Source organism: Equus caballus, chromosome X (assembly GCF_041296265.1).
Source record: "Equus caballus isolate H_3958 breed thoroughbred chromosome X, TB-T2T, whole genome shotgun sequence".
Lineage (NCBI taxonomy): Eukaryota > Metazoa > Chordata > Mammalia > Perissodactyla > Equidae > Equus > Equus caballus.
Window position 1 is genome coordinate 24,665,476 of NC_091715.1, and position 27,332 is coordinate 24,692,807.

At 38.9% G+C, this 27,332-nt stretch overlaps 1 protein-coding gene across 8 annotated transcripts in view; it reads left to right on the plus strand.

The window, feature by feature from the left end:
- The window catches only part of GK (glycerol kinase), a 68,483-nt gene that overhangs the window by 14,990 nt on the left and 26,161 nt on the right, over window positions 1–27,332 (plus strand). For 2 of the 8 annotated variants that reach the window (XM_014728796.3, XM_014728798.3), the window contains exons 4-12: window positions 5,507–5,584; window positions 14,698–14,781; window positions 18,132–18,208; window positions 20,239–20,376; window positions 22,211–22,320; window positions 22,803–22,869; window positions 23,939–23,956; window positions 25,676–25,711; window positions 26,102–26,169. In XM_014728796.3, the coding sequence (XP_014584282.1) occupies window positions 5,507–5,584; window positions 14,698–14,781; window positions 18,132–18,208; window positions 20,239–20,376; window positions 22,211–22,320; window positions 22,803–22,869; window positions 23,939–23,956; window positions 25,676–25,711; window positions 26,102–26,169 (676 nt within the window). The remainder of the gene's footprint in view (window positions 1–5,506; window positions 5,585–14,697; window positions 14,782–18,131; window positions 18,209–20,238; window positions 20,377–22,210; window positions 22,321–22,802; window positions 22,870–23,938; window positions 23,957–25,675; window positions 25,712–26,101; window positions 26,170–27,332) is intronic. The other 6 variants (XM_070258139.1, XM_014728797.3, XM_003365769.4 and 3 more) reach the window with 3 other exon arrangements.

A 27,332-nucleotide genomic window follows, 5' to 3' on the forward strand; every position in this document is an offset into this window, starting at 1 on the left:
GCATTCCTGAGTTGTTTGGTTTTTTTCCCCAGACTTTCCCCTATTCGTATGGATAAAACTCACTTAAAAGAAGACTAAACATAACCAAAACCATTCATCCAACAAACCCATAGAGTGCCTACCATGTGCTAGATGTGCTACGGATACATACAATGGAGCACAAGGAGGGTTGTGCAGCTAACGGTCAAGTGGGGCAAATAGATGTTAATCCAGTAATCACAATAATTGCAAATTAATGGAAAATTGCAGCAATAATATAGTTATTTCTGTTGTCGCCGATTTTTAAAAGAAAGAAACACCCACGTATGATTTGATATTTGGTTAACAATTTCCTAATATCTTACGCTTGTTTTATCCCTCCATTTGGTGGAGGTGCTTCAAACTTCTTTTAGAGTTGCATTCACCAAGATTTAGATGAATTGTGCACCCAAGTGATTGTCAGTTGTTTCCTTGAATTGTTCTCCCAGCTTTCACAGTCTAAACAGAGGAAATATATGAGGCATTCAGTATCACACTCTGTTGTCAAAATGCCCATTACCAAAGGCGTGAATAATCTAGCTTCCTGAAAGCCGTGTTCAGGAGGTAGATTCCAGGATGATTGACCATGATTTTGACATCATTTTACCTCCCTTACAGGTGAGGTAGGCTGCGATGTGTTGGCCTTCTGGACCCACTCAGGTGCCATTCGTTTTCCTCTTGTTTTTGTGGTGTATGTGAAGGTGACACACAACTCCTGCCCAAGTGACTTGTCTTCCAGTTGTGCTAAGTGGTCTGTAGGAATACTGAACACGCAGCTCTCTGTTCTGCACCTCTCCATGTCTGGCCAGTGTGAAACCCATACCTGAGCCAGAGTGACCCAGCACTTCCTTCTCAACAACCACCAGCCTATGGCCAAGGAAGAGAACGTTCCACAAGCCCCTCCATACCAGGCCAGTTGTACTAAATATTTTTTCCCAGATAATTTATTGAATTGGCACTGCCAAGGGCCAAGCTTTTGCTTGCCTATATGGAACTCTGTGTAGATCACAGAATGCTAACACTGTAAAGGATCTTCTGTCACCTAGACCCAGCTGCAAATGAGGGAAAGGGACTTCTTGGAGGTTGTAAAGCTCTTTAGTGGTGGATAACGTTAAAGCACAGCCCCCCTGTCTCCTGGGCCAGTGCTCTTTTTCCTGAGCCCCACGGATGATAACCTCACAAACCACTTCAGTTTTTAGTTCCAGTGTGGCAAGTCAATGGGCTTTCCAGCCAAAGAGCAGTTCATTTATAGTCTTACCTGAGAATCATTAAGAGTTCATCATATCTGGTTGTATTTCTTTTGCAAATTCCAGTTTTATTGGTTTAGTTGTCCTCATCTTCAGAAAGTTTGTTGATCTCAGGTTCCTATGAACAATTCCTCCAGAAGTAAAACTCACTCTCCAGCTGAACGGCACACGTGAGCCCAAGACAAGTATATAGGCTGCTGCTTTCCTTCTTGATTTAGAGAGTTGGGCAGCTGTTTGCCTGTCACTGGACGGAAGTACTACAAAGTAGAAAGAAATACATTATTCATTTTATTTTAAGAACGAGCACATATTTATGCTAATCAAAAGCCTATACTGTTATCTATGAGAAAATGATGCCAGATTAAAAGTGAAGTAAACTGAAATTTACGTTATGTTGATATATTCTTAACTTAGAATTTTCACATCTAAAGTAGTGTTCCTAACCCTCATTAAGCCCATATGGTGTGATTAAATTACAGTAGTATTTGAATTGGAATCACCGATCTGGACTATTTTGCGTACTTAATTATTCTTCTTCAGAAAAAAAAAAAAGAATGACCATACCATATATTTTCATCCTCTCTCATGTGATTCAAGCAAAACACAACATAAACTGTTTCAAAGCTGAGAGCGTAAAATCCTCAGCATTTATGTATCAGAAGTAGTTATCTCATGATTAGAGAAAAGGGAACCCCTACATCGATTCCTCCACCGCCTTGCCCTCCCCAACATAGTCACACACACGTCCCTCACTTCTCAGACTCATATTCTCAGGGGCCTTTCAGGGGTCTCAGAAAGGCGCCTCATTCTCCGAAATAACTTAGCAGCAGTGGCCACATGTCATTTGCGATTGTTGTAGCTTGCCTCAAGCACACGTCTTCCGGAGACTGTTTTCTTAAAAAGCTTTACACCTCTTCCCACTTTTAGTAGCCCCACAGCCTTCCTCTAGGGCTCTTATTACTGTGCCATGTCTGTTTTTAGTTCTTTTTTCAAAACTGTGTTCGAATTATAAATTATGATTTTATTTTTAAATAAGGATGCATGTCATCTGTAATTCTACCAAGACAACAATAGTAGCATCCTAGAGTATTTCAAAAGGCTTTTTTCTAAGTATATTCTAACTAGGATTATAACTTTTCACAGAGAATTCAAAGCAAAATTTAACCAGAGATTTTGAAGGTAGCATTTAACTAGTTAATTTTACTAGTGACACTCAGTGTAAAGAAAAACACCCCCTGAGAAAGAGTATGTAGGTAAAGCATGAACCTGCTAGATACGAGAGTAATACATTAGGTTTTATATATGCCAATGGTTATAGTATCCGTAACTAAAAGACTGCTAGGCCGGGAAATACATACTTTATGCATGTAACTTTCATATACTCCTAAATGGTAGATGATCTAGGGTGGAGGATTACAAAACTTGACTGTGTTATTCTGACAAAGAAGGAATTAAAATTAGGAACTATTAAGAGAGGCACATATGCTGGGATTAGCAGAAAAGTTTTATTTGAAAAACATAGAGGGGGGGCTAACCCAGTGGTGTAGTGGTTGGGTTCTCACGCTCCACTTTGGTGGTGCAGGGTTCATGGGTTCAGAATGTGTTTATGGCTGGAAGAGAATGCTGAGAAGCTATTTTGCTGGACTTTGATTGTCTGCAAGAAAAGCAATTTTACTTTGCAGGAAGGAATCGAATTAAGAAAGAGGGGAAAGAAGGAGTGGTAGGGCAGAATCTGTGACTAATGAATCAGCTAGAAATAGCTCTAGATTACATTCTGAAGACAAGTTGGAATGAGCCAATAAAGAAAGGTCCCACGAGGGGCATAGAATAGCAACTCAAGGATTGCAGCTAAGGGAGCAGCCAGCCCGTTTATGGAAAATTAATGCGGTGGGGAGAAATAGGAGATTTTAGTAGACTGTGCATGCATGGTGAGCCCACATTGTAAAGTTGGCGCTAAGAGTATCACGTTCACGATACCCAACTTTAGCAACTCATTGCTGAGGACCCACTGAGGTCCCTGGCCTCTGTCATGCCCAGAGTGCTGCTGGGGAATTCCTTTATGTGTCCTGGTTAGCTGAGTCCCATTCTCTGCACCTGTTACTCCACTCTCTCCCCAATAATAATGATGACAATGAATGGCAGCAGAAGGGAACATTAATTGAGTGATCACTGTGTGCCAGGCACTGTTGTAATATGCATTAACTCAGGGATTGCTCATTATAACCCTGTATGGTGGGAACTGTTATTATCTCCATTTTACAGAAGATAAAACTGAGACCCGGCGTCATGCTGCTGGCAAGCAGAGGAATTGGAATTTGAACCCCAGCAGTCCGGCTTCAGAGCCTGCGCTCTATTGAAGAGCACCCCGAACTCATGATCCTACTTTTGCTTGGCCCTGACTCAGCAGATAACCTTGCATCCTCCTTCACAGGGAACGTTGAGGCTCTGGGGCCTTAATTCTTCAACTTCCTGTTCCTGTACTTAATGTCTGGATCTCATGCCCGCTTCGCTCCATCACAAGGGAAGCGATAGCCTCCTGCCCTACTTGAGGCTCCTCCCTTCACCTGGGCATTAATCCCATCCCTTCCTGTCACTACAAGGATCAGGACTGTCCCATTGATTCCCAGCCCCTCTGCCCCGCACATTCTCTTTTCTCTTCCTTCTTTATTCCTACAAACATTTGTCTTCTATTTTTTAAAAAAACACGCCCAAATCTCTTCCTCTTATCTTGTGTCTCTGTTTCCTGGAGTAGAATCTCAGTCATCTTTACCTCTAGAAAGGGTGTTAAATAAAGGAAGGAAATCTGCATTGGATAAAGATTATCTCGAACAAAGTTGCTGCTGGTTCCCCTCCGCTCTGTGTTGGTCAGAACATTCCTATCGTGTTTTATTCTGGGAGTACAGTTTGAGTACTACAGACAGACAGTCGCGTCTTCCTAGGAAAGGTGGTGAAGGGATTTTAAACCGTGCCATATGGAGGTGGGGGCCGCGGAAGGAAATCGGATTATTTAGCCTAGACGGGAAGAGAAAACTTGACGGACCAAACAGCAGCTTCAAGCTCGTGAAAGACTGACGTGTGGAAGAAGGGTCAACCTTATTCTGTGTATCTCCAGAGAATATAGCTGAGACCTACAGGCAGAAGCTAGAAGGAAAAGGAGCTTTTTGGAAACCAAGGCTGTGCAATAGAGATTGGTCTGCCTTGACAGACTTAGTATCTTGTCCCTAGATGTGCTGTCTGAATGGTCACGTGACGAGCGAGTCTAGAAGAGATTTGAGCACCAGATGTGTTGTTGATTATGTAGCCTTTAAAGTCTGCCTAACCTTAAATTCTGGAAAGACCTCAATCCTTTAGTCCAGTGTGTTCAACCCGAGCTGCACAGTCGAATCACCTGGGGAGTTTTAAGAGAAAATAGAAATGTTCAGATCCCACCCAGGTCAGTTAATTGGAATGTTAGGCCAGGGCCTGGGCAGTGCTATTTTTAAAAGCTCTGCAGTTGATTCTAATGTACAACCAAGTCTGAGAACCCGTGATTTAGCTGAATCAAGCTGAACTGAATAAGATGGTATGCATTAGTATTTTACTTATGGTAACTTACTGTGACTATAGCACTTAGCTGTATGTAGGTCAGTATAATGTAAATGCCATCACATATTGTATTTATGCCTGATTCAAACTCATATGTCTTGTAACATATTATTAAAATACAAGAATAGAACTAAATTTCTAGCTAACCATAATATGACATTGCCCAGCGTGAAGGATTTTATCTCTGGCTATTTTCATTAAAAAGAAGGTATGCGGGTGTGTGCACACACATACACACACACACAGAAGGAAATTTTTTGTAGCAATTAGTAAATAAATGAATGAAATGATTGTTGGTCTCCTCAGAATAATAAATTGGGTATTCTAAATTTGTAAAGTTATTGTATTCCCTTTTTATAGGGCAACTTGGGAGCCTTTCAGTTGGATATTGATCTGGGTCCTTGTCATCACGCGTTGGTAATGAAGCAGGAAGAAGTCTGTAGAAATAAAAAGAAACACTTAGCATTGAGTATCCACTTTTCCTGGGGCCACTCAAAAAAAAAAACTCAATACCACTACAAACGTTCCAAATGTTTGTTCGAATTGTTATGTTTAGTTGTGCCTGTAACAAAAAAAAAAAGAGAGAACTATTCTCCTAAAGTCGTTTTCTACTTGTTTAATTTTCTACTCCTTTCTGTTTAACTTTCTCTTTAAAGCTATTGGTGTCAGTAACCAGAGGGAAACCACTGTAGTCTGGGACAAGTTAACTGGAGAGCCGCTCTACAATGCTGTGGGTAAGCTGTCGCACGTGGATGTCAAATGCAAGGCCTTTCTCCTTTTGCAAGTGTCATACTAAAATATCTGGCTAAGAAAGCGTGCAGTCATGTTTCCTGTAATCTGATGGGATGGGTAGAAGAGTCCTCTAAAAAAATCAGTTTCTATATATTTACCATTTTTAGATATTTATTCACACGTTGAATGAACTCTTTCTCATGTTCTCCCCTTTTCCAGATTATTTGTATTATACAAATGGGTGAATGTTGCCGGAACTGTTTCATAAACCCTGCTGTTTCTGACCCCTAAAAGAGATCTCGTTTCCTTCCCCCCTCGAAAATCAGAATCACAACTGTTCACAGTCATCTCTCTATAAAGTACTTGTGTATTTGTTCTTCCCATCTAGGAATTTGAATGGACTCTTCTGAGATTATGAAAATAAAATCTCAAAATTTTAATTCCTTCTGCTACAAATTTAGCTATTTCAGCAGGGGTTCAAAAACTCAAAATCTCAAATATACCACCATTAACTGTCACTTAAATGTACATGACCATGGGTATGTTTTAGCATCACTCTTTGTACTTGACAATTGAGCACTGAATGACACTGTCACTTGCTAAAAGGAAGATTTTGTTTTACATCTGCAATCACTAAAAGGTGTTGTTTTGTCACAAATAGCAAAGCACAATTTTTTGTCAATAAAATAGCAGGTTGTGGGGCGGGCAATGGAGGCAGAGAAATTGTCAGAGATGGGCTGATTTATAGAGTGAGCTATGTTTACTTTACAGTTACTTTGGTAGTATAATTACTTTAGTATTGATTGGTAGGAAGTGATATTCAAGCAAAAAATATACTAAAGAGCTGCCTTGTAAGAGTAGCATGAATTCTTTGGAAATACTCTTTGTAAAAAATTAAGATATTTAATGTTATTGTGTTGTAAGAAAACATATAGTATGTCTTCTGTGTGGTAAAAAATTAAAAACTCAAAAAATGTCAAAGAATTGCAAGCAAAAATCCTATTGCACAAAAGTACATCTTTTAAATTTTTATTTTGTTCTCATTCTCGTGAGTAGCTCATTTTGAATTTGAGTAAAGCAGGATGTTACGGTTTTAATGACTAGTACCTAGGAGGGTATTCTTTGACAGATCAGTGTTAGCTAACTTCTTGAACTAGTTAGAGTTTTACTTTTTTTTCCCCCTGGTGAAGGAAAGGGCCTACTCAAAGGAACCAGAAAGTTCCTGTTAAACTCTAAACTTTGAATTGTAAAAATGCCACTTTGGACTTTGAGTTGTCATTTTAAAATAATGCAACTAGGTTAGTTGAAGTTATGCTTACAGTGAAGGATTTAAGTAAATATTTTACCAGAAAAGCTTTTTTTCTGTCATGTGCTTATATACTCATTTCCTTTTCTTTTACCTGTGTCCCTCTGCACCCCTCCCTCATTCTGTGTGCTTTGGAGTTTCAATTCAAACTGTGCCTATGGAATATGAAGAACTTTTTTCTATACATGTGTGTTTTGAGAACCTCTTATGTGTTTGGTGCTACACTGGGTGTGTTATAGAGGATATGAATTCTTGGCTGTTTTTATAAACACTTTATAATCTAGTTTTGGAAAGACACTAATACAAAATTAGGGAATAGTTGATAAATTGTGCTGCTAAGTTGAATAAGAATTAGAGAGGTACACGTCAGTATGGATTTTGAATTTGTGGTGTACCTTTGGAAGAGGTTGAACTCCATTTTGGGCCTTGAAGAATGTATTAGATTACATTAGGAATAGAGAGAATTGAGGGATAGTCTGAACAAACTATGAAGGTGAAAACCCATACATGCATTTCACCAGAGTGAAGAGACTGATCGGATTTGAGCATAGGATGACTTATTTATTAGTTTTCCTAGAACTACCGGTGAAAATAATGCTCAGTAAGTGCTAGCTGCTATTACTGTGTCCTAGGGATTATGCTAAACACTGTCTCATGTTATTTAATCTCAGTGACCTGTGAAGCAGGTTTTACTAGCCTTATTTTATTAATGAATTATGGAATATCTATATAACTTGTCCACTGTCATGTAGCTATAAGAAGAGGTAAAACCACATTGAACATAAACCTCTCCAACCCCAATTTGGATAGATAGGTGTTGGTGAGGATATAGAGGGCACTAAAAGCTATGTACTGGGCAACATGGGACAAAATGGATAATAAAGGGGAATTTAGCTTTCCACAGTGGTGGAATGGGTTATTTCAAATGTGCCTGTCGGGGCTGGCCCAGTGGCATGGTGGTTAAGTTCATGTGCTTTGCTTTGGTGGCCCAGGGTCCACCGGTTTGGATCCTAGGCATGGACATACACACCACTCATCAAGCCATGCTGTGGCGGCATCCCACATAGAAGAACTAGCAGGACTTACAACTAGGATATAGGACTACGTACTGGGGCTTTGGGGAAAAGGAAAAAATAAAAAGAGGAAGCTTGGCCACAGATGTTAGCTCAGGGCCAATCTTCCCCACCAAAAAGCATGAAAAAAAATGTACCTGTCTGCTGACAACAGCTTGAAAAGCTGGACCAAAAAAGAAAACTCTGTCTGAAGGACTGGAAGGCTACCAAGGCAGTGAGGAGTTGTGGGACCAAGATGAAGGAGAGAAGGAAAGCCCAGAGAGGTAAGCCCAGAATTTGGTGTTGCTTATTCCCTAGAGATATCTGTAGATTCTGAAAGGCATATCTCAGAGGCTAAGCAGCACTTTCATAGGTTCATGAAGATAGAGAGGCAAAAGGTGGAGTCACGGGCTCCCAAGGGTGGGGATGATATTGATAAAATCCCAGCCTTTCAGTTGAGATTGTGAATGGCCAATCCTAAAAGTAAGATAAACTGGAAATATACCAACCCTCACAGGAATTAAATCTCAGATTCAAATAATTTTAAACCCTGATTGAGTTAAGAAGATCTGAGATTGCTAATACTGCTAGCTGAACTTCCTTTCAGAAACAAAAGTGAACCCTTCCTAAAGGAAAAGTATCTCTAGAATTTTTCCTATACAATATCTAGTTTTCTATAAAAAACAATCAGGCATACAAAACAAGACATAACTAAAAACCAGTAGAAAATGACATTAGAAACAGACCCATAGGAAATTCTGATACTAGAATTTTTCAGAGTTTAAAATAATCGTGATCAACCTGTTCAAGTAATTAATTGACGATTGATAATCTTAGCAAAAAACTAGAAATTTAAAAATGGAAATTCTAGAATTGTATTAAAAACTCAGTGATGAGTTTTACGTCAGATTAGACACAGCTGAAGATGAATGAGCGAACAGGAAGAGTGATCAGAAGTAAATATCCACACTGAAGCACAGAGACAGTGGTTTAGAAAATACAGAAAAGAATCTATGAGAAATATGGAGTAAGGTGAAAAGGTCCAACCTGTTTGTAATTGGAATCCCAGAAGAACAGGAAAGAGAAATGATAAAGTTTTTGAAAACTGATGAAAGATATCAAGCCACAGATTCAAGGAGCACTATGATCCTCAGGCAAGAAGAATACACAGAAATCCATACATAAACATATACTGAGACCTGAGGATAAAAGGAAAAATTTTGAAGTAGCCAGAGGAAAAAAGATATATGACCTTCAAGAGAGCAACACTAAGACTTTTATCTGATTTCTCAATGGAAGCAAAGTCAGTCAGAATACAATGGCATGAAATCTTCAAAGTGCTGAAAGGAAATAACTTCCACCTAGAATTCTATATCCAGTGAAAATATTCTTAAGAAATGAAGGTGAAATGTAAAGGCAAAGACAACCAAAAATTGATAGAAATTATTACAAGCAAACTCCCACTAAAAGAAAAACTAAACGATGTTTTTCAGATAGAAGAAAAATGTTCTCAGATGGAAATTTGGCAATGCAGACCCCTAGAAAGGGTAAATATGTAGGTCAGTCTAAGTGAATTTTGACTATATGAAACAATAATATATTGTGATGTTCATATTAAGAATTAAAATACATGGCAACAGTAGTACATGAAAGAAATTTGGGATAGATCAGATTAAACTGTTTTGAGGTCATTGTATTGTCAAGGATGCATGTTTTAATGTCTAGGGTAAGCAGTAAAAGAGTAAAATAATGTATAATTAACTAGCTTATAAAGGGGGAAAATGGAATGACTTAAAAAGTCAAGAAAGGAAAGAAAAAGGAACATGAAACAGGAAGGAAGGACAAGTAGAAAGCATTTACCTCCAAATATGGGAGGAATTGTATGAAAAAGATTCATCTCTACAGTAAAATCTAGCAAAGGAGTTCATTGAGACTGCTAATGAGTTGATGGGATTAGTGCGTGGAGATGGGGACTGGAGAGGAGAAGGCAAATTGCTGAGACCTTTGGGAGGAAACATACAACCTGTATGTCTGTAAATTGCATAGGGCATAAACATGAGGGAAAAATAAAACAGGGCTGCGAAATTTTCAACCTGAGAAGACAGAAGGAAATTAAGTAATGTTTAAGGGGTGCCAACCTGGAGGGAAAATGGTGTTCTTTTTTGGACAAGGTGAGTACGGGACTTGCAATCAAAGCTAATTTCTGGGCAATTAGAAATTTGTGGCTCTATTATAAAGAGATTGTTCAAAATGTAGACTTGAAAGTTGATAACACAGAGATGATAGTCTCAGTTTATTATAGATGAACTCACTATAGGAATGAATGAATGAATGCAAAATTAATCCAACAGAAATGTAGGTGCCCTTCTATGTGCCAGGTTGTGTGATGACTCCTAGGCATATAGTGACAAATCAGCCAGGCATGGCGCTTGCCTTTGTGACACAGAAGGCTAAGGCTAAGAATTTAGAAGCTAGAAGGAGGAAGGGGAATAGAGCAAGAGAAAAGGAGCAATTAGTTTGAAGAGACGTCACTAAGTAATGACAAGGATAGATTCTGCCTCCAATTTGGTTTCCTCCAGGAAACACTCAGGTGTCGTATCTCCATGCAAGTCTTCAGTTGAGAATATCAATGTAATATTAAATCTTTAGCAGCTTTATCTTAAAACAATACAAGGTGGGATAGGTGGAATCAGAATCAGAATTTTCACGTGTTATTTGTCTTTGAGCTTCTTTGTTTATATCACAGTCTATGGGTTTTATACTTTTTCTCTCTCTCTTTTTGTATGTTTTCTTCCTTCCTTGTACCTTTCTCTTGTAAATCTATTACTCTAGGCCCGTCCTTCTCTTCATTTTTTTCTCTCTCTTACTAAATTATATAACTGATGAGCAGTATTTATTATAGACAAGCAAATGAGAGGAGCAGTCTAAATTTCTCCTTTTAAAAAGTTGCCCTTTTTTGTGGCCTTCTTTTTATGGCTCAAGGGTCCTTGCTAAGCAGTCAGCTCACTCACTCCCAGTACAGTAACAGAGATAGGAAAATTTCAGGGTGCTGTTAGTGGACGTGAAATACGCTTTTTGAGGAAGTTGAATACTGAAAAAGGCGGTTCATTCTTGCTTGCAATAAAGATGTGTTTTACTGACGTCTTTTATAACACATGCAATTGAAAGCATAGAAAAAAAGTTTAAATGGATCCAGGAGGCACAGATGGCCGGTTTTAGAAGTTTCGTATAGTTTTAGAATTTGTGTGTGAATTCTGTGATGAGCGAGATAAACATTGGTGTGTTGTCTAAAATGGAGAAGTATCATTTGCATCTCTGCTTCCCAGTCACTGTGCCATGACGCAGCCGTTTACTATGATGACCTCACAGGTGCATTGCAGGAGCTCTGTGGCCCTGGATCTGAAGCAGGCCTTTGGCTTCTCCCGCCTCTCCTCAGTTATCCTCATCCCTCTGGTACTTTTCTCTCTCCCTTTTAGCATTATCTTCATCAATGTTCTTTTCCAAAGAGTTTTCTCCACCCCACTCCTCGCCATTTTTCTAAGCCTTTTTTCCTTCCCCAAACAACTTTTATTAGTGATCTCCATACCTTGCTGTCTTCTAAGTATTACTCAAAAAAAAGTGTGAGTTTACCAATACACCACAGACTAAACTGATAAAGAAGCACAAAATTATCCAAGTGGTTCAAATGTCGAGTAGACGAAGTCTTGAATCGATGATATCTAATAGGTGCGTATGCACATTTCACTGATGCTACCAGTGAAATGTTCTGGCCTAACTAGCATGGCCCAACTATTTCCCCTCTTCTTGGCCATGTTTTGCCACTCACTACTGCAGTTGATTGGTGTGCATGACAAACCTAGTGCAATATGACCCTCACTCTGGTAGCTTTCTGTAGAGCGCAATTCATGATTTAGTATAAAAGTATTGTTCATAGTAAGGACTAATATCCAGGGAGGCAAGAGTCACTGATTTAAGACCTTTAGTATATTAAAGAAGACCACCAACCAAAATCAGTTGCTCTGAACCATTTTTCTTTATTTAAATGGTATTGCAAACATTTTTTTCTAAGATGTTGAATTTAAAGTTCCGTAAGCCATATAACTCTTTATGCAGAGTGTTGCAATTTTCAACATTGCTCATCCTCTTTGCCTTTTTTTATTTTTACATACTGGTTAACCCTGGGCTAATGATTAAACCTGTGTAATCATTTGTTGAGATCTGAAGGAACCTTGAGCTCAATCCTGTTATCTTTTCTGGAGCTGGCTTATGTTTCAAAGTATCAGCATGCAAGATTTCCATAGATGGCAAAGTACCTAAAACTCCTAGGCACATTTGCCCTTAAACAGTACAAGTGTGGTGGTGTTTTTATTGTTTTGCTTTGAAGGGAGCAGACTTTTATTTTTGTAAAATCTAAGATATTCAACTTTATCAACTTATTTTTCATTATTTCAAGTCTTTTATTACACAGTTCTTTGACAACCTTGCATCTCCTTAAATCCTGGGTAAAGAATATGCTGTATTTTGCAATGAGTGAATTCTTCAACTCTGGCCAGTTTAAGTAAAAGGAAACGGAATTAGATTTCAACTGTGAGGTCTCCAGTCTTTAATATTTCATCATATTCTATTTAAGACTGTGAATTCATCCTGGCTGTACCTACATCATAGAAGTTTAATTCTAAATTCAAACTCTGGGTTCAAATCCTGGCTTTTCCACTTACTATCCTTCTGTGCTTGTTCCCTCGACAGTTAAACTGGAGAAATTAAAAGTATGGACCTCATAGACTTGAGGTGAAGATCAATGAGTTAATACATGTAGGGTACTTAAAACAGTGCCTGGCAGACTATAGGGCATCAATAAATGTTAGCCGTGGCCACTCTTCTGAATTGGCCAATAGCCTTTTTAACCCAGGAATGCCCGATGAAATGATTGATATATACATGCCCAGTGTTCTTAGGGGAAGTGCCGAGATTACCTGGGTTCGCACACACTCATGTCAGTCATCAGCATTTTGATATTTGTACACCTGAGAGCTGAAATAGGTTTCAGCCACCACATTTGAGTATGTATATATTATATTATATTATATTATATTTGTTTTAACTAATTTCCCTCCCCCTCTTAATTTTTCTTTTGGTCCCACCTGATTCCTGAAAATGTCATCAGGTGAGGGACAGTCCTTGATATAGTCTCTTCCCCTGAGCAAATGACCTCTTACCCAGCTTAATGAATAGCTTAACCCTGGCAAGTGGTAACACATAACAATTAAATCTGGTTTACTATTATTGTGTCTCTTGTGGGAGGAACAACCTGACAACACTTTGTCACTTTGTGTAACTGTCAGCAGTCCTTGCTTAGGGTGTGTTCCATAACGTGGAGCCTCACCTTTGTCTCGCTTCCTGTCAGGCCAGGAGCTCTCATAACAAATCTTCTCAAAGGAGATGTATTATTTGCCTTTGCTTGTAGTCAGCTGAAAATAATTTAGATTATCTCTAGTGTATTTGTTCTTTTTTTTTCTAGGTACTTTCCCCTTCTATTGTTATGACTAACCAAAAATAATGCAAATTTCTAAATATTCTAGAAATAGTTTCTCCCTCTGTACTGTTACTACATAACTAAATTAACCCTGGCCCATGGGCGTTGAGGCAACTGCATTTCTCATCACTCTTAAAACTTTGTTTTTCAGAACAAACTAAATCTACCAGACATACGTTGGATGTGACTTTATTTAATACAAATGAAAGCTTCAGATCATCCAAGTTTGGTTTTTATTAACCTATTCATTTGATGGTCTGAAGCATTTAAAGCTGATTTACTTGGTCTAAATAAGGGGTATGCTGGGGCTGGCCTAGTGGCGTAGTGGTTAAGTTTGCACGCTCTGCTTCAGCGGCCCAGGGTTCACTGGTTCGGATCCCAGGTGCGGACCTATACACCACTTATCAAGCCGTGTTGTGGCAGGCGTCCCACATATAAAATAGAGGAAGATGGGCACAGATGTTAGCTCAGGGCCAGTCTTCCTCAGGAAAAAGAGGAGGATTGGCAGTGGAGCTTAGCTCAGGGCTAATCTTCCTCAAAAATAAAATAAAATAAATAAATTAAGGGACATGCCTTCTGGATGCAGGCTGTATGGTGTTCGGGACTCTGTAGTGTCTATTTTCCTTATTTTTTTCCCAAGTCGCTTTGGAACTTAGCAATTCCCTGTTCCCTCTAGATATGCTGTTCCTTTTTGTGGAGGTGGGCTTCATCTCCTGCCACCCGACTAGGGAAATGCTTTCTTGGGACCCGTGCCTTCCCAAAGCAGCCCTTCCATGTCTTCTGCAGTTGGCCCCAACAGAAATTGTGGTACGCTCCTTAGCATTCCTTTCTAACATCTAGGAATGTGCTCGCTCACAACATCACACAGCATTTCAAATCACTGGTTGGGAGAGCAGTCAATAACCAACTGAGCAACTTTTTCTAACTAGGACGCAGATATGTGGCCAGGTAGGGAAAAATCATCCTGAAGAAGAAGTAGGTATTTACCTGGTCTTTGTCCAAATGGAAATACCATTGAACCAGAGACTCCGACTGGACTGCCTTTGCTCGCCTCTGCTCCATGTCTCTTCCTTTTCTTTTTCTGCGCTCAAATGTGTAGAAAAACGTTCATTCCGATGAACTTCCCAAGTGATCTACCATTTCCTAAGTGGTCAACAAGAGAACACAGACCTAGAATCTGGCCATCTCTAGCATGAATTGCCGTTATTTCTTCTAATGCTCTAGCCGCTCCAGTTTCTCCTGGCCCTTCAGATCCAGTTGCCGTTGTTCCCTCTGGCTCTTCAGTTCCAGCTGCTGGCACTTCCTCAGGTATTGGTGCTCTGGCTCTTGCTCACTTCCCGGCCTTCCAACTCAGACATGTTGGGAGAAATTGACTACTGTTGCTGGATCTGGATCTGGCACTTCTTTTGATTGTTCTCAGAAATTACCTCCACAAGGGGCTTAGTCTTCCAGCTTGGGGTCTTCTCTTTGGCTTTTGGTCTCTTATTCTGCAACTCTAATTCTGCCATCTTAGCTTCTTTAATGAGTTTTCTAATTTTTTTTGTTCTTAATTCAATTAATTTTGAGCATTTGTGAATTGCTTGGTAGCGTACCAACCACTGACATTTTTCTCTTTGGCAGTTTTACTAATTCATTCTATGTATTCTAATTGCCTTAAATTCTTGGGCTATAAAAACAAAGTAAACATGATGCCAGCCTTCTGTGATCATGGAATAATGGAAGGAGAGGGACATTAGAGACCATCTAGTCCAACTGCCTTATTTTATATTCAGGAAATCCAGGCCATGAAGGGTAAAATGACTTGCTTGAGTCACATAACTTGTTGGTGGCAAAGCCAAAAGACGTAGAACCTTGGTCTCTTGATTTCACATCCAGTGTTTTGACTCTTTTTGGTAAGGTGTTAATTCTGCGGATACCGCTGTGGATACTTACAGGCTTTCAAGTGAGGGGTAAAGTACCCAGTTACAAAAGTGGTCTTTGTCAAGGAGCAATAGAGTCACAGAGCCACTGGGACTCAGGGAGCCACCTGATCTTCAGTTTGTCTTTAGTTTTGTTTTAAAATAAACATTTGGAACAAATCCAGTATCCTAAAGAACATGCGCTAGAAAAGAGGTCCTCAAGTTCTAGTATGATACTGAATAACTTGGGATGCTTATAACAAAAGTAGGAAGACTCAGGCCTTCCTTGCCTAGACCAGCCACCAGAATCCTGCAAGGCAGGGCCTGAGCTGTGTGATTTCGAAGTTTTCCAGGTGATTCTGGTGTGCTTTCTGGAAAAGAACCACTGCTGTGGAGTCTAGCAGTGTTTCTTAAAAGGGAGCACCTATTTAAAAAGTGTATTTTGGGGCCCCCTCCCTAGACCTCTTATCCTAGAATTTCTGCGGATGGAGTCCATCTTTAAGCTCCCTAGTGATTGTTATGTCCATTAAAATATAGAAAGAAACCCACTGACCTAGAAGGCTTTGAGTCATTAAACAAAAAGCCTAGAGCAATGGCTTTCATGTTCCTTGGGAAGAAATATATTTTACACCAAGATTCATCAAACCCACATAATTAAAACCAAAAAGCCAATACTTCTCTTACCGAGTTCAGTGAATTCTGATTTTTCCGCTCCATCTTATTTCATTTTTTTAAAGTAGGTAATCGAAACTCACTAGAATGATTTTAAACCCCTAGCCCACTGTAGTTTGAAGCACTGAGACTTGAGATATACGTGTTAATTCTACCTATCACAGATTTAAAACTTTTCTCTCAAATTTCTCCACTTTTCCCAATTAGCCTGTTAAGCCATTCGCACCTGCTGCGGTTGCTTGCCCGAGGAGGGTCTGCTTTTGTCACAGGCACAGGACACTGCCACTGTGTAAAAAGTGGACTGCCCTTGTTCCCTGGACATGGGAGATCTTGCTAACTCCATGCTGCTGCTGCTAATGGCTTCTTCCAGTCGTACTATAAGTAATAGAAAACTCGACTCCAGCTAAATGAAGTAAAAAAAAAAAAGAATTCTTTTGCTCATGGAGCCAGCGATCCAAAAATAGCTTAGTTCCGGTGCTGTTTGATTCCAGACTCAGACAGTATCACCTGGATCCCTCACAAGTCTGTCTTTTCTGGGATGGCTCCAGATGTGGCCAGTTCAGCTCTTTCTTCCTGAGGGCAGCCACACGCTGCCCAGCCACACACTGCCGAGCTGAGCTGAGGCGAGGGGCTCTTGCAGACTGAGCATAAATCTCAGTTGGGCTGATTAAACCACATGCTCTCTCTGAGCCCGTTACCGGGATCAAGACAGTGGGCTGGCAGTAGGGTCGAATCTCAGGCAAACCGCACGGCTGAGGATGAGGGAGGGGTGATTTCCTAAAGAGAATTTGAAGTACTGCTCTCAGAGGCAGGAGGAATGGATGCTGGGCGGCAAATGCAGATATCGCCTATCGGCCATACATTGCCTTGGTCTTCCTCTTTGTTCTCCTGTTTCCTTGGTAGTGATGAGCCCTTTTTTTTGCTGCTTTTCACACCTGTGGAAACCGGTGTAGTGTCCTGAAGTCCCCGATTTAAAGCTCAGTGTGAAGCAGCTACTGTCAGGATCAAGCACAGATAGCTCTCAAGGGAAATGACAGTCTAAGTAATTAGGAAGAATTGATTAAAACTAACTGGTTTTAAATGAAGAGAAAGAAATAGTATAGTTCAGGGTGAACCAAACTGGACAGTAACTGCCAGCATTCACGTGTAGTGGGCAAGTGTGTATAGTCTTCCCTGGTGCCCTTTAAATAGCCCGTGGGCCTGAGTCTTTTCAGGAGGCATCTGAGCACCGTCAGTGCCTAAAAATAGCGAATGACCGCTAACAGATTAAAAGTTAGGAAAGTTAAGTACAAAACTTAAATCTGACAAAGCTCGGCTAATCCCATTGATTACCTTTCATAATTGCTTTATGTACCATTTAGTGCCTTCTCTTTTCTCAAGCCTTCTGTCATGAAGCAGAACAGAAGTCCTTTCTACTAGGGGATCAGAAAGCGGACAATAGTTAAGATAACGTTCATCTGTTAAAATGGAGATTTTTTAATAATCCAGCGTGGAGAAACAATGGTGACCTTTAAATAACTCTTTTAACCCTTCTGGGTTCTAACCTATTTTGAAAGAGCTTAATGTAAATAAGCATTTCATACATGAGAGACTGAATCTTATTTTTTTTCCCCTCAATAATAGTACCAGATTCTCTACTTTGTCGCAAATTGCTCCTGAGTTTTCTAAGATACATGCTTTATACACAGTACAGTGATCCTGGGCTGTGCATTCTGCACTGGCAACTAGCTTACTTAGCATTTAGATTTTCTTTGCACTCATGTATGCTTAGGAAATCCATATTCAAAACATTTTTTCATTGCTTTTTTTCTATAAAAAGGATACAAAATAAGTGCCCTAAGGTTTGTATTGTTCTCCTAATTTGGTCTGTAATTTTGTATGAAAGCTTTAAATTCTCCCTCATAAATTTATTCTCTTCTAACAATATGTCCATTCATTTCTAATTTTCTAATTTCTGTCTTTTGAAAACTATAGCATTTTAATTGCTTATGGAAACTAATCGGTCTCCTATCCCTGACAGTGATTTCATTAATATTTGATTCTTTTAAATGAAGTTTTTCATATATATTATTATATTTTGGTCTGTAGTGTGGCTTGATCTAAGAACCCAGTCTACCGTTGAGAATCTTAGTAAAAGAATTCCAGGAAATAATAACTTTGTCAAGGTAAGAGATCTCTTCAAAAGTATACTATAAGAATGCTTGTTTAAAAAAAATAAGTTTAGCGATTTCACCAGAAAGACTATTTGGGCCTTACGTCTTATTGCACAATAGTTATTCGATACAATTTATAGAATATTTCTCTGCAGATATTTGAGGCCAACTCAAGTCTTTACCTTCCTGTCTTTCTTGCCCTGTGCTGCATTGGAGCACTAATACTCCAAGGTTGAAGGCTGGAGGGGATTATAATGTGACCCAGGGGCTTAAGCCATACTCCCTAGGAGTACTTCCTGTAATTCAAGCCTGCTTTTCACATCCATCCCTCTTATTTTCTACTATCCATCAAACGAAGTTCTGGGTGCTTTTGAGTTTTTAGACATCAGCATTCAGGGAGGGTGGAAGACATTCCAACCCTTTGTTGAACTCCTCTTCTGCTTTCTTCATATGAAGAAGGCTAAGAAAAATTGCCTAAACGTCAGTCCTTATATAGATCTCTCTTCAGATAAAAGAAGGGAGAAAGAATTTTTGAAACGGGCAAGGCGTGTTTTTCGTAGCAAGGCCAAGGCAGAGTTCTCCTAGTGTCCAAAAGGAAGTTCTGTTTTTTGGTTTATGCTCTTAATGTTTGTCCATGGGGCTCTTATGGCATTTTCTTGTAGTTCTTTGTTCTGAAACTAGTGTTCAGATCCCATTAATTGTAGCAATTTAACAAACCATTCCTGCCCTCACCCACCCAGATAACTTCAGGCTAGTCCTGAATATACCCTTACTCACTTCCTGTTCTGTTCTCTCTGTCACCCTGCTTAACCCTCACTCCCACCTCCAGCTGCACTTTGCTTCAAAGGATGCATGTTTTTCTCTCCAATGCCATTTTAAGCAATGTTTACACTTTGTACCAAAGTCATGAAAATGACATGTACTACCTCACTATTGACTTTGTGGGACGACCCTTGGTCCTTCAAATCAAAGAAGAATATTCTTATAAATTATTTCCTTTCATTATTTTTGAGCATTGATCTTTTTTTTTCCCTAGGAAAGCTAGAAACCATGAGTTAAGATTCTTAACTTAGAGGTTGCATTAAAGTAGTAAATCCTTTGGTTTGAGTTTTCTTATTAAATGTATCCATAGGAGATAAGAAGCAAAAAAGGTTATCACTTTCTGTAGTTAGGTGATAAATGAGGAGGGTAGAGATGGGGGAGGAGAAAGATAGTTGCATTATTTTGATGTATGTATTTTCTTAACCACTTTCATCAACCCTTATAAATAAATTTGATGTTTAATATACTAATAAAAATAAGAGCTGGACCTGATCCATTCTCAAGGAAGATTGATAAGCCCATATGTGTTTCACTTTTATCCTTTAACTTTTATTCAATCCACCCTCACTTTGTTCAATGTATTTGCTGAATTTAGGCAACTACTTTCTTACATAGAGCAACTCTCTGTTGCTTTTATCTGGCGTGTCTTTGACCTCTACTTTATTCTCCACTAATTTTATATTATGTTACTTTAACATGTGTGTGTGTGTATAAATATATATTTATTTATAATACGTATTTTTTACACAGAAATATTATTGTTGTTTAGTCATATGTTTTAAAACAAACTTTCTGGTTAAGGTTATTAGTTTATGATTTGATGTGCTCTCTGATTTTCAATAGTTTACATGTCACTTTCGTGGAATATAAAATGAAAAGCAGAGTTTTGGAGTAGGTTCTGCATATAGTACTGACTCATCCCAAAAGTTAACATCCGTGTCTTCACTATCTAGGTTACAGGTCATTGTGTCATTTATTTTTCTTTTTACCTTGCTACGTGGATGTTCTTTGACCTGCAAACATGTCACTCTGATCTTTGTTCGTGAGCATGCTTTCCTGTGCCATGAGATAGGAGAAGTATTCTTATCCATAATACTGTGGGGTTGCCTTTAGGGCCTTTGAATATTTTGGGACTTGTTGAGTTTTTTGGTTTGGTGTTTTGTTTTATTTTAAACTGTTATGAATTTACTCTGCTGGCTGAATTTCATGACTGTTTTTAGTCCAAGACAGGCCTTCCGCTTAGCACTTACTTCAGTGCGGTGAAACTTCGTTGGCTCCTTGACAATGTGAGAAAAGTTCAAAAGGCTGTTGAAGAAGATAGAGCTCTTTTTGGGACTATTGATTCATGGCTTATTTGGGTATGTTTAAATATAATGTGTGTATGGAGAAATTTTTTTCAGAAATTTTCTAGATTGCTTTGCCTGCTATCTATTTTCTACTAAGAGTTCAAGCTTTTTAGTCGGCAGCATTGTTAAGAAAAGCCACTCAAGAAACAACAGAACGTTTCAGCCTCCATTTGAGAGGCATTTTTGCCTGCTTCCTCTTCATTTTTTCTTGCCTTACTTCAGTAAAAATGGAGGATGATTACCAAACCCATATCTCACATCTATTATCTTTAGAATAAGTAATTTAGCTAATTAGTAATTTAGATAGCCTTTCTCTCTTGCCTATCATGTACTTCTTTTCCACTGGCCATTTCTTAGAAGAAATAGCTATTTAACATGAGAAAGCACCTAGGCTGTTTATATTATTCGCTTTCAACATTACACAGCTGTCTCTTATTTAATTAAGCCATAATATGAAAAATTATAGTGGAAATATTTGATCTATAATCTTTTTGCCTAAGCTGAACATGGAGGAGTAGAAACTAACATTTCAAACATTTCCCGGATATATCTTAAAAGTACGAGTTCTCTTTCATTATGGGCATTTTCAAATATACCCAAAAACGGAGAGAATGGTATAATGAACCCCTCCAGCAGTGAGCCAGCTATAGCGATCAACTATGGCCAATCTTGTTTCAACTATACTCACGTATTCTTTCTCCCCACAGATAATTTTAAAGCAAATCCCAGACATATAATTTCATTTGTAAATACTTCAGTAAGTATGTGGTTATCTTTCTCAACATCCAAGGGAGCATCAGGAGGATATTGTCCTAGTCTCACTTGCCAGATCCACAGAGCAGATCTTCCAGAACTGCTGTGGGGAAGCAGCGCCTTCTCCACCCCTCCCTGTGCTTGGCCAGTGCAGGCTGTGCTTTGTGCTCACAGCCAGCAGTTTTCACACATGTTAGTCACAGTTGAAATAGTTCTGACAATAGTTCTGACTGTTGCCTGGAACCAGAGTAGCGCAGGATGTGGGAACTGAGCTGCAGAAGACCCAAGGGCACACATTTGGCTGTACCTCCATGTGATGCCGTTTCTTCATTTTTGTTCCTTCCTTCCCTCTTACTGCTTCCACATAAAAGAAGGCAGCAGTGCTTCCAGTTCAGGTCTGAGAGTATTAACATGAGAAGGTTTGAAACTCTGCTTTCAGGATATGCGCTTGCGTCAGCACAGGCACAGCCCAATGAACTGTTATTCCAAAAAACAAAGAAACAACAGTAACACAGGGTTCAGTAAGATCCTAAAGAGGCAGGCGTTTCAGTGGATTTCACTTGGCCAAATTTAATAAGACTCTGCATTTTCCAAAAATAAGATGATGAAAACAAAACCGATTTTTTGTTTAACCATCAATTAACTAGAACTGTGCTGTTTAGTCTCGTAGCCACCTAGCCACAAATGACTGTTGAACACTTGAAATGTACTAGTCTGAATCAAGATGTGCTGTGAGTATAAAATACACACCGTCATTCAAAGTTAGTACCAAACAAAGGTAAAATATCTCAGTAATAATTTTTTATATTGACAGGATATTTTGGATATATTGGGTTAAAGAAATCTATAGTATTATGAAAATTAATTTCACTGCTTCTTTATACTTTTTAAATGTAGCTGCTGGAACAATTTAAATTACATACATAGCTCACGTTATAATTCTACTGGACACTGCCGAAAACTAGAAAATGAAATAATTGAAATGTTCCATTCTCCTGCTTTGTGTGCTCTGCGACTGAATGTGGCCTTTGAGAAAATGTAAACTGAATTGCAGATAGGTACAAACTTAACATGTCCTGTTTATTCTGTCTAGAGTTTGACAGGAGGAGCCAATGGAGGCGTCCATTGTACCGATGTAACAAATGCAAGTAGGACGATGCTTTTCAACATTCATTCTCTGGAATGGGATAAAGAGCTCTGCGAGTGAGTTGTGTTTCGCCCTAAGGATAGTTTCCAAATGTGTTACCTATTTATAACCTACATCTTACTACTTTTAGATGTCGGGGAAGCACGAGACTTTAATCCTTGCTATTTCAACTACAATATGCAAGTCTGTGTTGTATATTCTTTTAAGAGAGGCTGTTGTTGCATATATAATAAACAGGCCAAATTAAGTAATTGTCTTGATTATTCTTCGAGGAAGATTAGGTTCCTTTAGAAAAGTACTTTGGTTTCTTTGTGCTTTTTATTTTTTATTGATTTGTTTCTATAAAGTTGAAATGTTAAATACGCAAGCATACAGCTATGTTCTGCTGGCTTATTTATTTGTTGCTATTTAACTCTATAGTCAAATGCATCCATTTCTAGTTGCTATTTACATTTTTTGCCTTTAAATACAGATAAATGTTTCCAGATGTTTATTTAAAATAGTGTTATGTACCCAGTCTTATCTTATTGTTTTTCAGATTTTTTGAAATTCCAATGAAAGTCCTTCCAAATGTCCGGAGTTCCTCTGAGATCTATGGCCTAATGGTAACAAAAAATTTTCATTTAAAAAACGAAAGCTTTGTTATTCGGAATTCAAAAGTCAGTTGTGTTATGTTTTGTACTTTGAGAGTTGTGACTTTTCTGTGAATGTTGGTAGTATGTAAAATAAGAATTTAGTATTGTTTAAATAGTTTTATAACTTAAAAATCTTAGAGTCCTTCCTACCAATTGATTTTACTTTTTATAAACTTTAATTGGCTTTTCTTTGCGTATTACTACTTCTAAAGTATTAATGGGATAATCTACCTACAGTGCGTGACGTGGGAACGTTCGAGCCAAGTTTATTCTTTTTATCCAAACAACTATTTCGTAGTTGTGGGGTCTGCTTCTAGTTTATAGGAGGGGCTCTACATGTTTTACTGGGGTCCTTTTTCCTGTTGAGTCTCTTGATGGCCAAACCATGTTTTTATATTAGATTCTTTGTCAACCTGAGCAGAACTTTAGCAAAGAAACTGAAAGCGAAGAGTCTTTTTCTGATTTGTGATCGCTAATGAAACTGGTTTCCATGATGCACATTTTTACTGTTGCTTTCAGTGAAACCCAGAGAAAAAGTAGTTTCAGCAAAAAAGTGTGCTTAGCGTCATTGAGTATCTCTGTTGACACATCAGGAATGAAAGCCTCTAGGAGGATTTGAACTGGTGTTTGAGCACAAAAACCTGGAATTTATGATATAACTTAAGAATACATCTAAGATAAATTGCAAAAAATATTGTTTAGACATTTCATAACAAATATTAGAAACTCTACTTAGAGAGTTATAGAGTTGAACTCTAAGTACTCTGGATCAAGCTTGAGCGTGAATTCTTAAATGTTTACAATAAAGCCTTTTAAGGCAACATGGAATCTTTTAAGGGAAGCATGGTTGCTACTTATCTACAATAAAAGTGCTTCAGTGATTCCATAGCTTTCTACAAACTGACTTGGGTCAGAGAAAAAACTATTCTTAAGAAACGGTTTCAGAGAATGGTTGAAAAAAACATTTAACTGGCCTAGTTTTCTCTTGCGTTTAAAATATTGTGCTTCTGTCCCCCTTTTCCCCCCTTGCTGACTATAGAAAATCTCTCATAGCCTGGTGAGTAGGTTGCCCACCAATTATGCTACCCATTCATTTGGAAAAGATACAGTGCATTTCTGTTTAGTTTTAGACAAGCAGAAGTCCATTTACTAAACAGATTTTTCTAGAATCTCCATGAACCTCCAAATTATTATAAGCTCTAGTCAAGCTTTAGGGTTTTTTAAAACTTAATCTTATTTGTCTATTTTTAAGTTAACGTTTCGAACTAAAAGACTAAGGTAGTTTTCTGGAATGAGAAATTCTGACGTTCCCCGTTACAAAGTACAGTTGCGATATGCTTTGGGCTTAAGCATAATATGGAAATCAGATATAGCTTTTAAATGTCTGAAACATCTATCTTGATAGATAAATGTCTGAAACATGATATCTTGACCAACTTCTCAGACCAGGTAGTTGGAAATGCACTGTCACTTTTTCTGCATGCTTCACCGGAGGATGTTCCCAGGAGTCCTCCAGAGACCCCTCACTGTGAAGAAAAAGGAGAGCTTTATGTGCCTGACCGCACATAGTAGATCCCGCCGGCAGTTTGTTAGGAACTTCAATAGGATAAGCAAACACTTCCTTTAGTCTTTAAATCTGTTCAAATATACAGCCTCTAGGTTTCCTACTGCTTCACTTTCAGCCCTTTATGAAATTTACCCTTCCCTTATTATCCAGGTTCAGATTTTCTAAGAATATATGCAGTAAATAAAAACAGCAGGTCTTAACCGGAAGGCAGGAAAGAAATTAAATAATACCCGCTATCTGGGGAGTCTTTTCTGTTTTGTAAAGGGTTTCCACATATATGCTCTAATTTCCTTATCATCATAGCCATGTGAGGTGGCTTCTCTTCCTACCCTCGCTATAGCAGATAGGAAACCTGAAGCTCCCAGAGGCCGGGAGACCGGCTCGCAAATGGCAGACTGAGGGGTCGGTCCAAAGCTCGTGTTTGGTGTTCTTCCTGCTGCGTTGCGGATCACATTCCTTTCCCCTAATTCCTGAATACCAGTACAGATTTCTCTGTATGAGTGTATGTTTTTTAAAACATTAAGTTTGGTAAAGTACAGTCAGCCACTTAAGTCTCGTTTTTCTTCCTAGAATGCTTGGGCATACTTGATCAAAATAAAAACCACTATTCATGACATGAATTAACTCTTGCTTATCTAATCTTGCAGAATGATGTTGGCTCTGAACAAATAATACCCAATACCTGAGCACTCTTGTGTTTCTTACTTACCTTAAGAGCAGTTCGGGTCGGAAGAATAGTTGGCAAAACACAGCCTTCTAAAATAAATATGTTCCATGCTGGTTTGGTAGCTATTTATATGTTCATTTTAAAGAACGTGTTAGTCTGTTCTTAGTACTAGCGATAATAGCAAAGAGCTAATAGACTTCGGCATTTATGTAGCCCAGGTTCCATTTTGTGAGATAAATAAATTGAGGCATAGAGAAGTTTCAGCGGCCTGCTCAGTGGCTTAACACTAACTAACCAGGACTCCATCTCCTGACTCCCAGTCCAATGTCTCATGTCCATTCTCCAGCGCCACGTCTCTTCTTGTCATTCTAGGAATACTTCTAGTCTCTGTCTCTGAACCACTCACATAGTTAAAGCACTTGCTCTGTCTTGTCTGCCCACATGCTATGGCACGTTGCTATTCACGTTCATTCCTGTTGCAGTTATGTTAGTAGAGCCAGCAGTTTGTGATTATTCATAATCCTTTTTTAAAATTTTATTAGAAAGCTGGGGCCTTGGAAGGTGTGCCAATATCTGGGGTAAGTTTCATCAACAAACATCTCCCTGCTACCTCCCAACCCACCCCCCCTTCCATGTATGGCTTTCCTCCTATATCTTAATCAATCTGCTCCTTCCTCAACTATAGAAAACAAGAGCCGAGAAATTGGCCAATTCTTGTTCTTATGTGACACAGTGTGGGCCATTGAGAATCTTTTGAATAAATTAACTCTAACTCTCCCTTCTCATACCTGTTATCTCATGGGGGTATTAACAAATGTGAAAATGGCCACATGGAAGCAATGCAAAACACATAAGACACTTCATTCCTTGATAAATAAAATAGGAAAAATAAATCCTATGGCTCTCCTAAAAGGGAAATTCATAATGTCATCTTTGTCAGTGTTCTTTATTGTCATTTATACGTTCAGTGTTTGGGAGACCAGTCTGCTGCATTGGTGGGACAAATGTGCTTCCAGGATGGACAAGCCAAAAACACGTGAGTTTAAGAAACAGTGGTGTTTTGTTTGTTTATTTTTCCCTTTGTTGCTTTGAATGAGGAAAAGCTTTTAAAGTTCATCCAAGCTGAAAATCAATAGCTTAAGAATTCCAATACGGATATATAAATTTCTTGCCATTGGTTTTTCTTCATCTCCTTCAAATAAAATACATTACGCATAGGTAAACACACTGATGAGGCTTACGAAGACCTTAATTTATAAAATTCAATACTTTTTCCATCCAGAAACTAAGTTTTGGTTTAACATATTCATGCCTTTTTGGGGGAGGTTGGTGGAGGGTGGAGGATGGCCAAGCGGCTGAGAGAAAGAACCATTATTTAAACTACAACTTTGAACATATTGTTCTTGCCCTAGACTTTCTCACTGTAACGATAACATCATGTTTTTGTGGGATTTTCAATGTTATTTTTCTGGCACTGTGCTTTCTCCCCACTGCCTGGGGTTTCTACTTTGACAAGAAGCAGAAGGAATGATGAAAGTAGAGATTTGGTGCATTTTCGCCTAATCTCATGTTCCTTTTTTTTTTTTTTTTTTTGTTGTTGTTGAGGAAGATTAGCCCTCAGCTAACTACTGCCAGTCCTCCTCTTTTTGCTGAGGAAGCCTGGCTCTGAGCTAACATCTGTGCCCATCTTCCTCTAGTTTTATACGTGGGACGCCTACCACAGCATGGCTGCCAAGCAGTGCTGTGTCTGCACCCGGGATCCGAACCAGCAAACCCCGGGCCGCCGAGAAGCGGAACGTGCAAACTTAACCGCTGCACCACCGGGCCGGCCCCCTAATCTCGTGTTCTTACTACGCACACAAGCAGAGTCTGTAACAAAGCCCCATATCTAAGAGTGATAATATTACTCCCACTTTAGGATGAGAAAACAGATGCTCAGAAATGTTAAGATAGTAAGTAAGAGAAGTCATTGCACCCAGATCCATCTGATTCGACTTAGCCGGGGCTCTTAACCTCTGCACTTTACTGTCCCCTCTGTGGTAAAGCTTTCCAAAAAGCCAACAGGAGACTGTTTACATTTAATTGTGCTGTTCTTCAGGATTTCCTAGTTCTCTCATCAATTTTAACTTCAGTGGCTAAACTCTTCTGTGAATAAGGGAATGTCTAACATTTTCGATGGAATGTTCTTGTAGTCTAGTA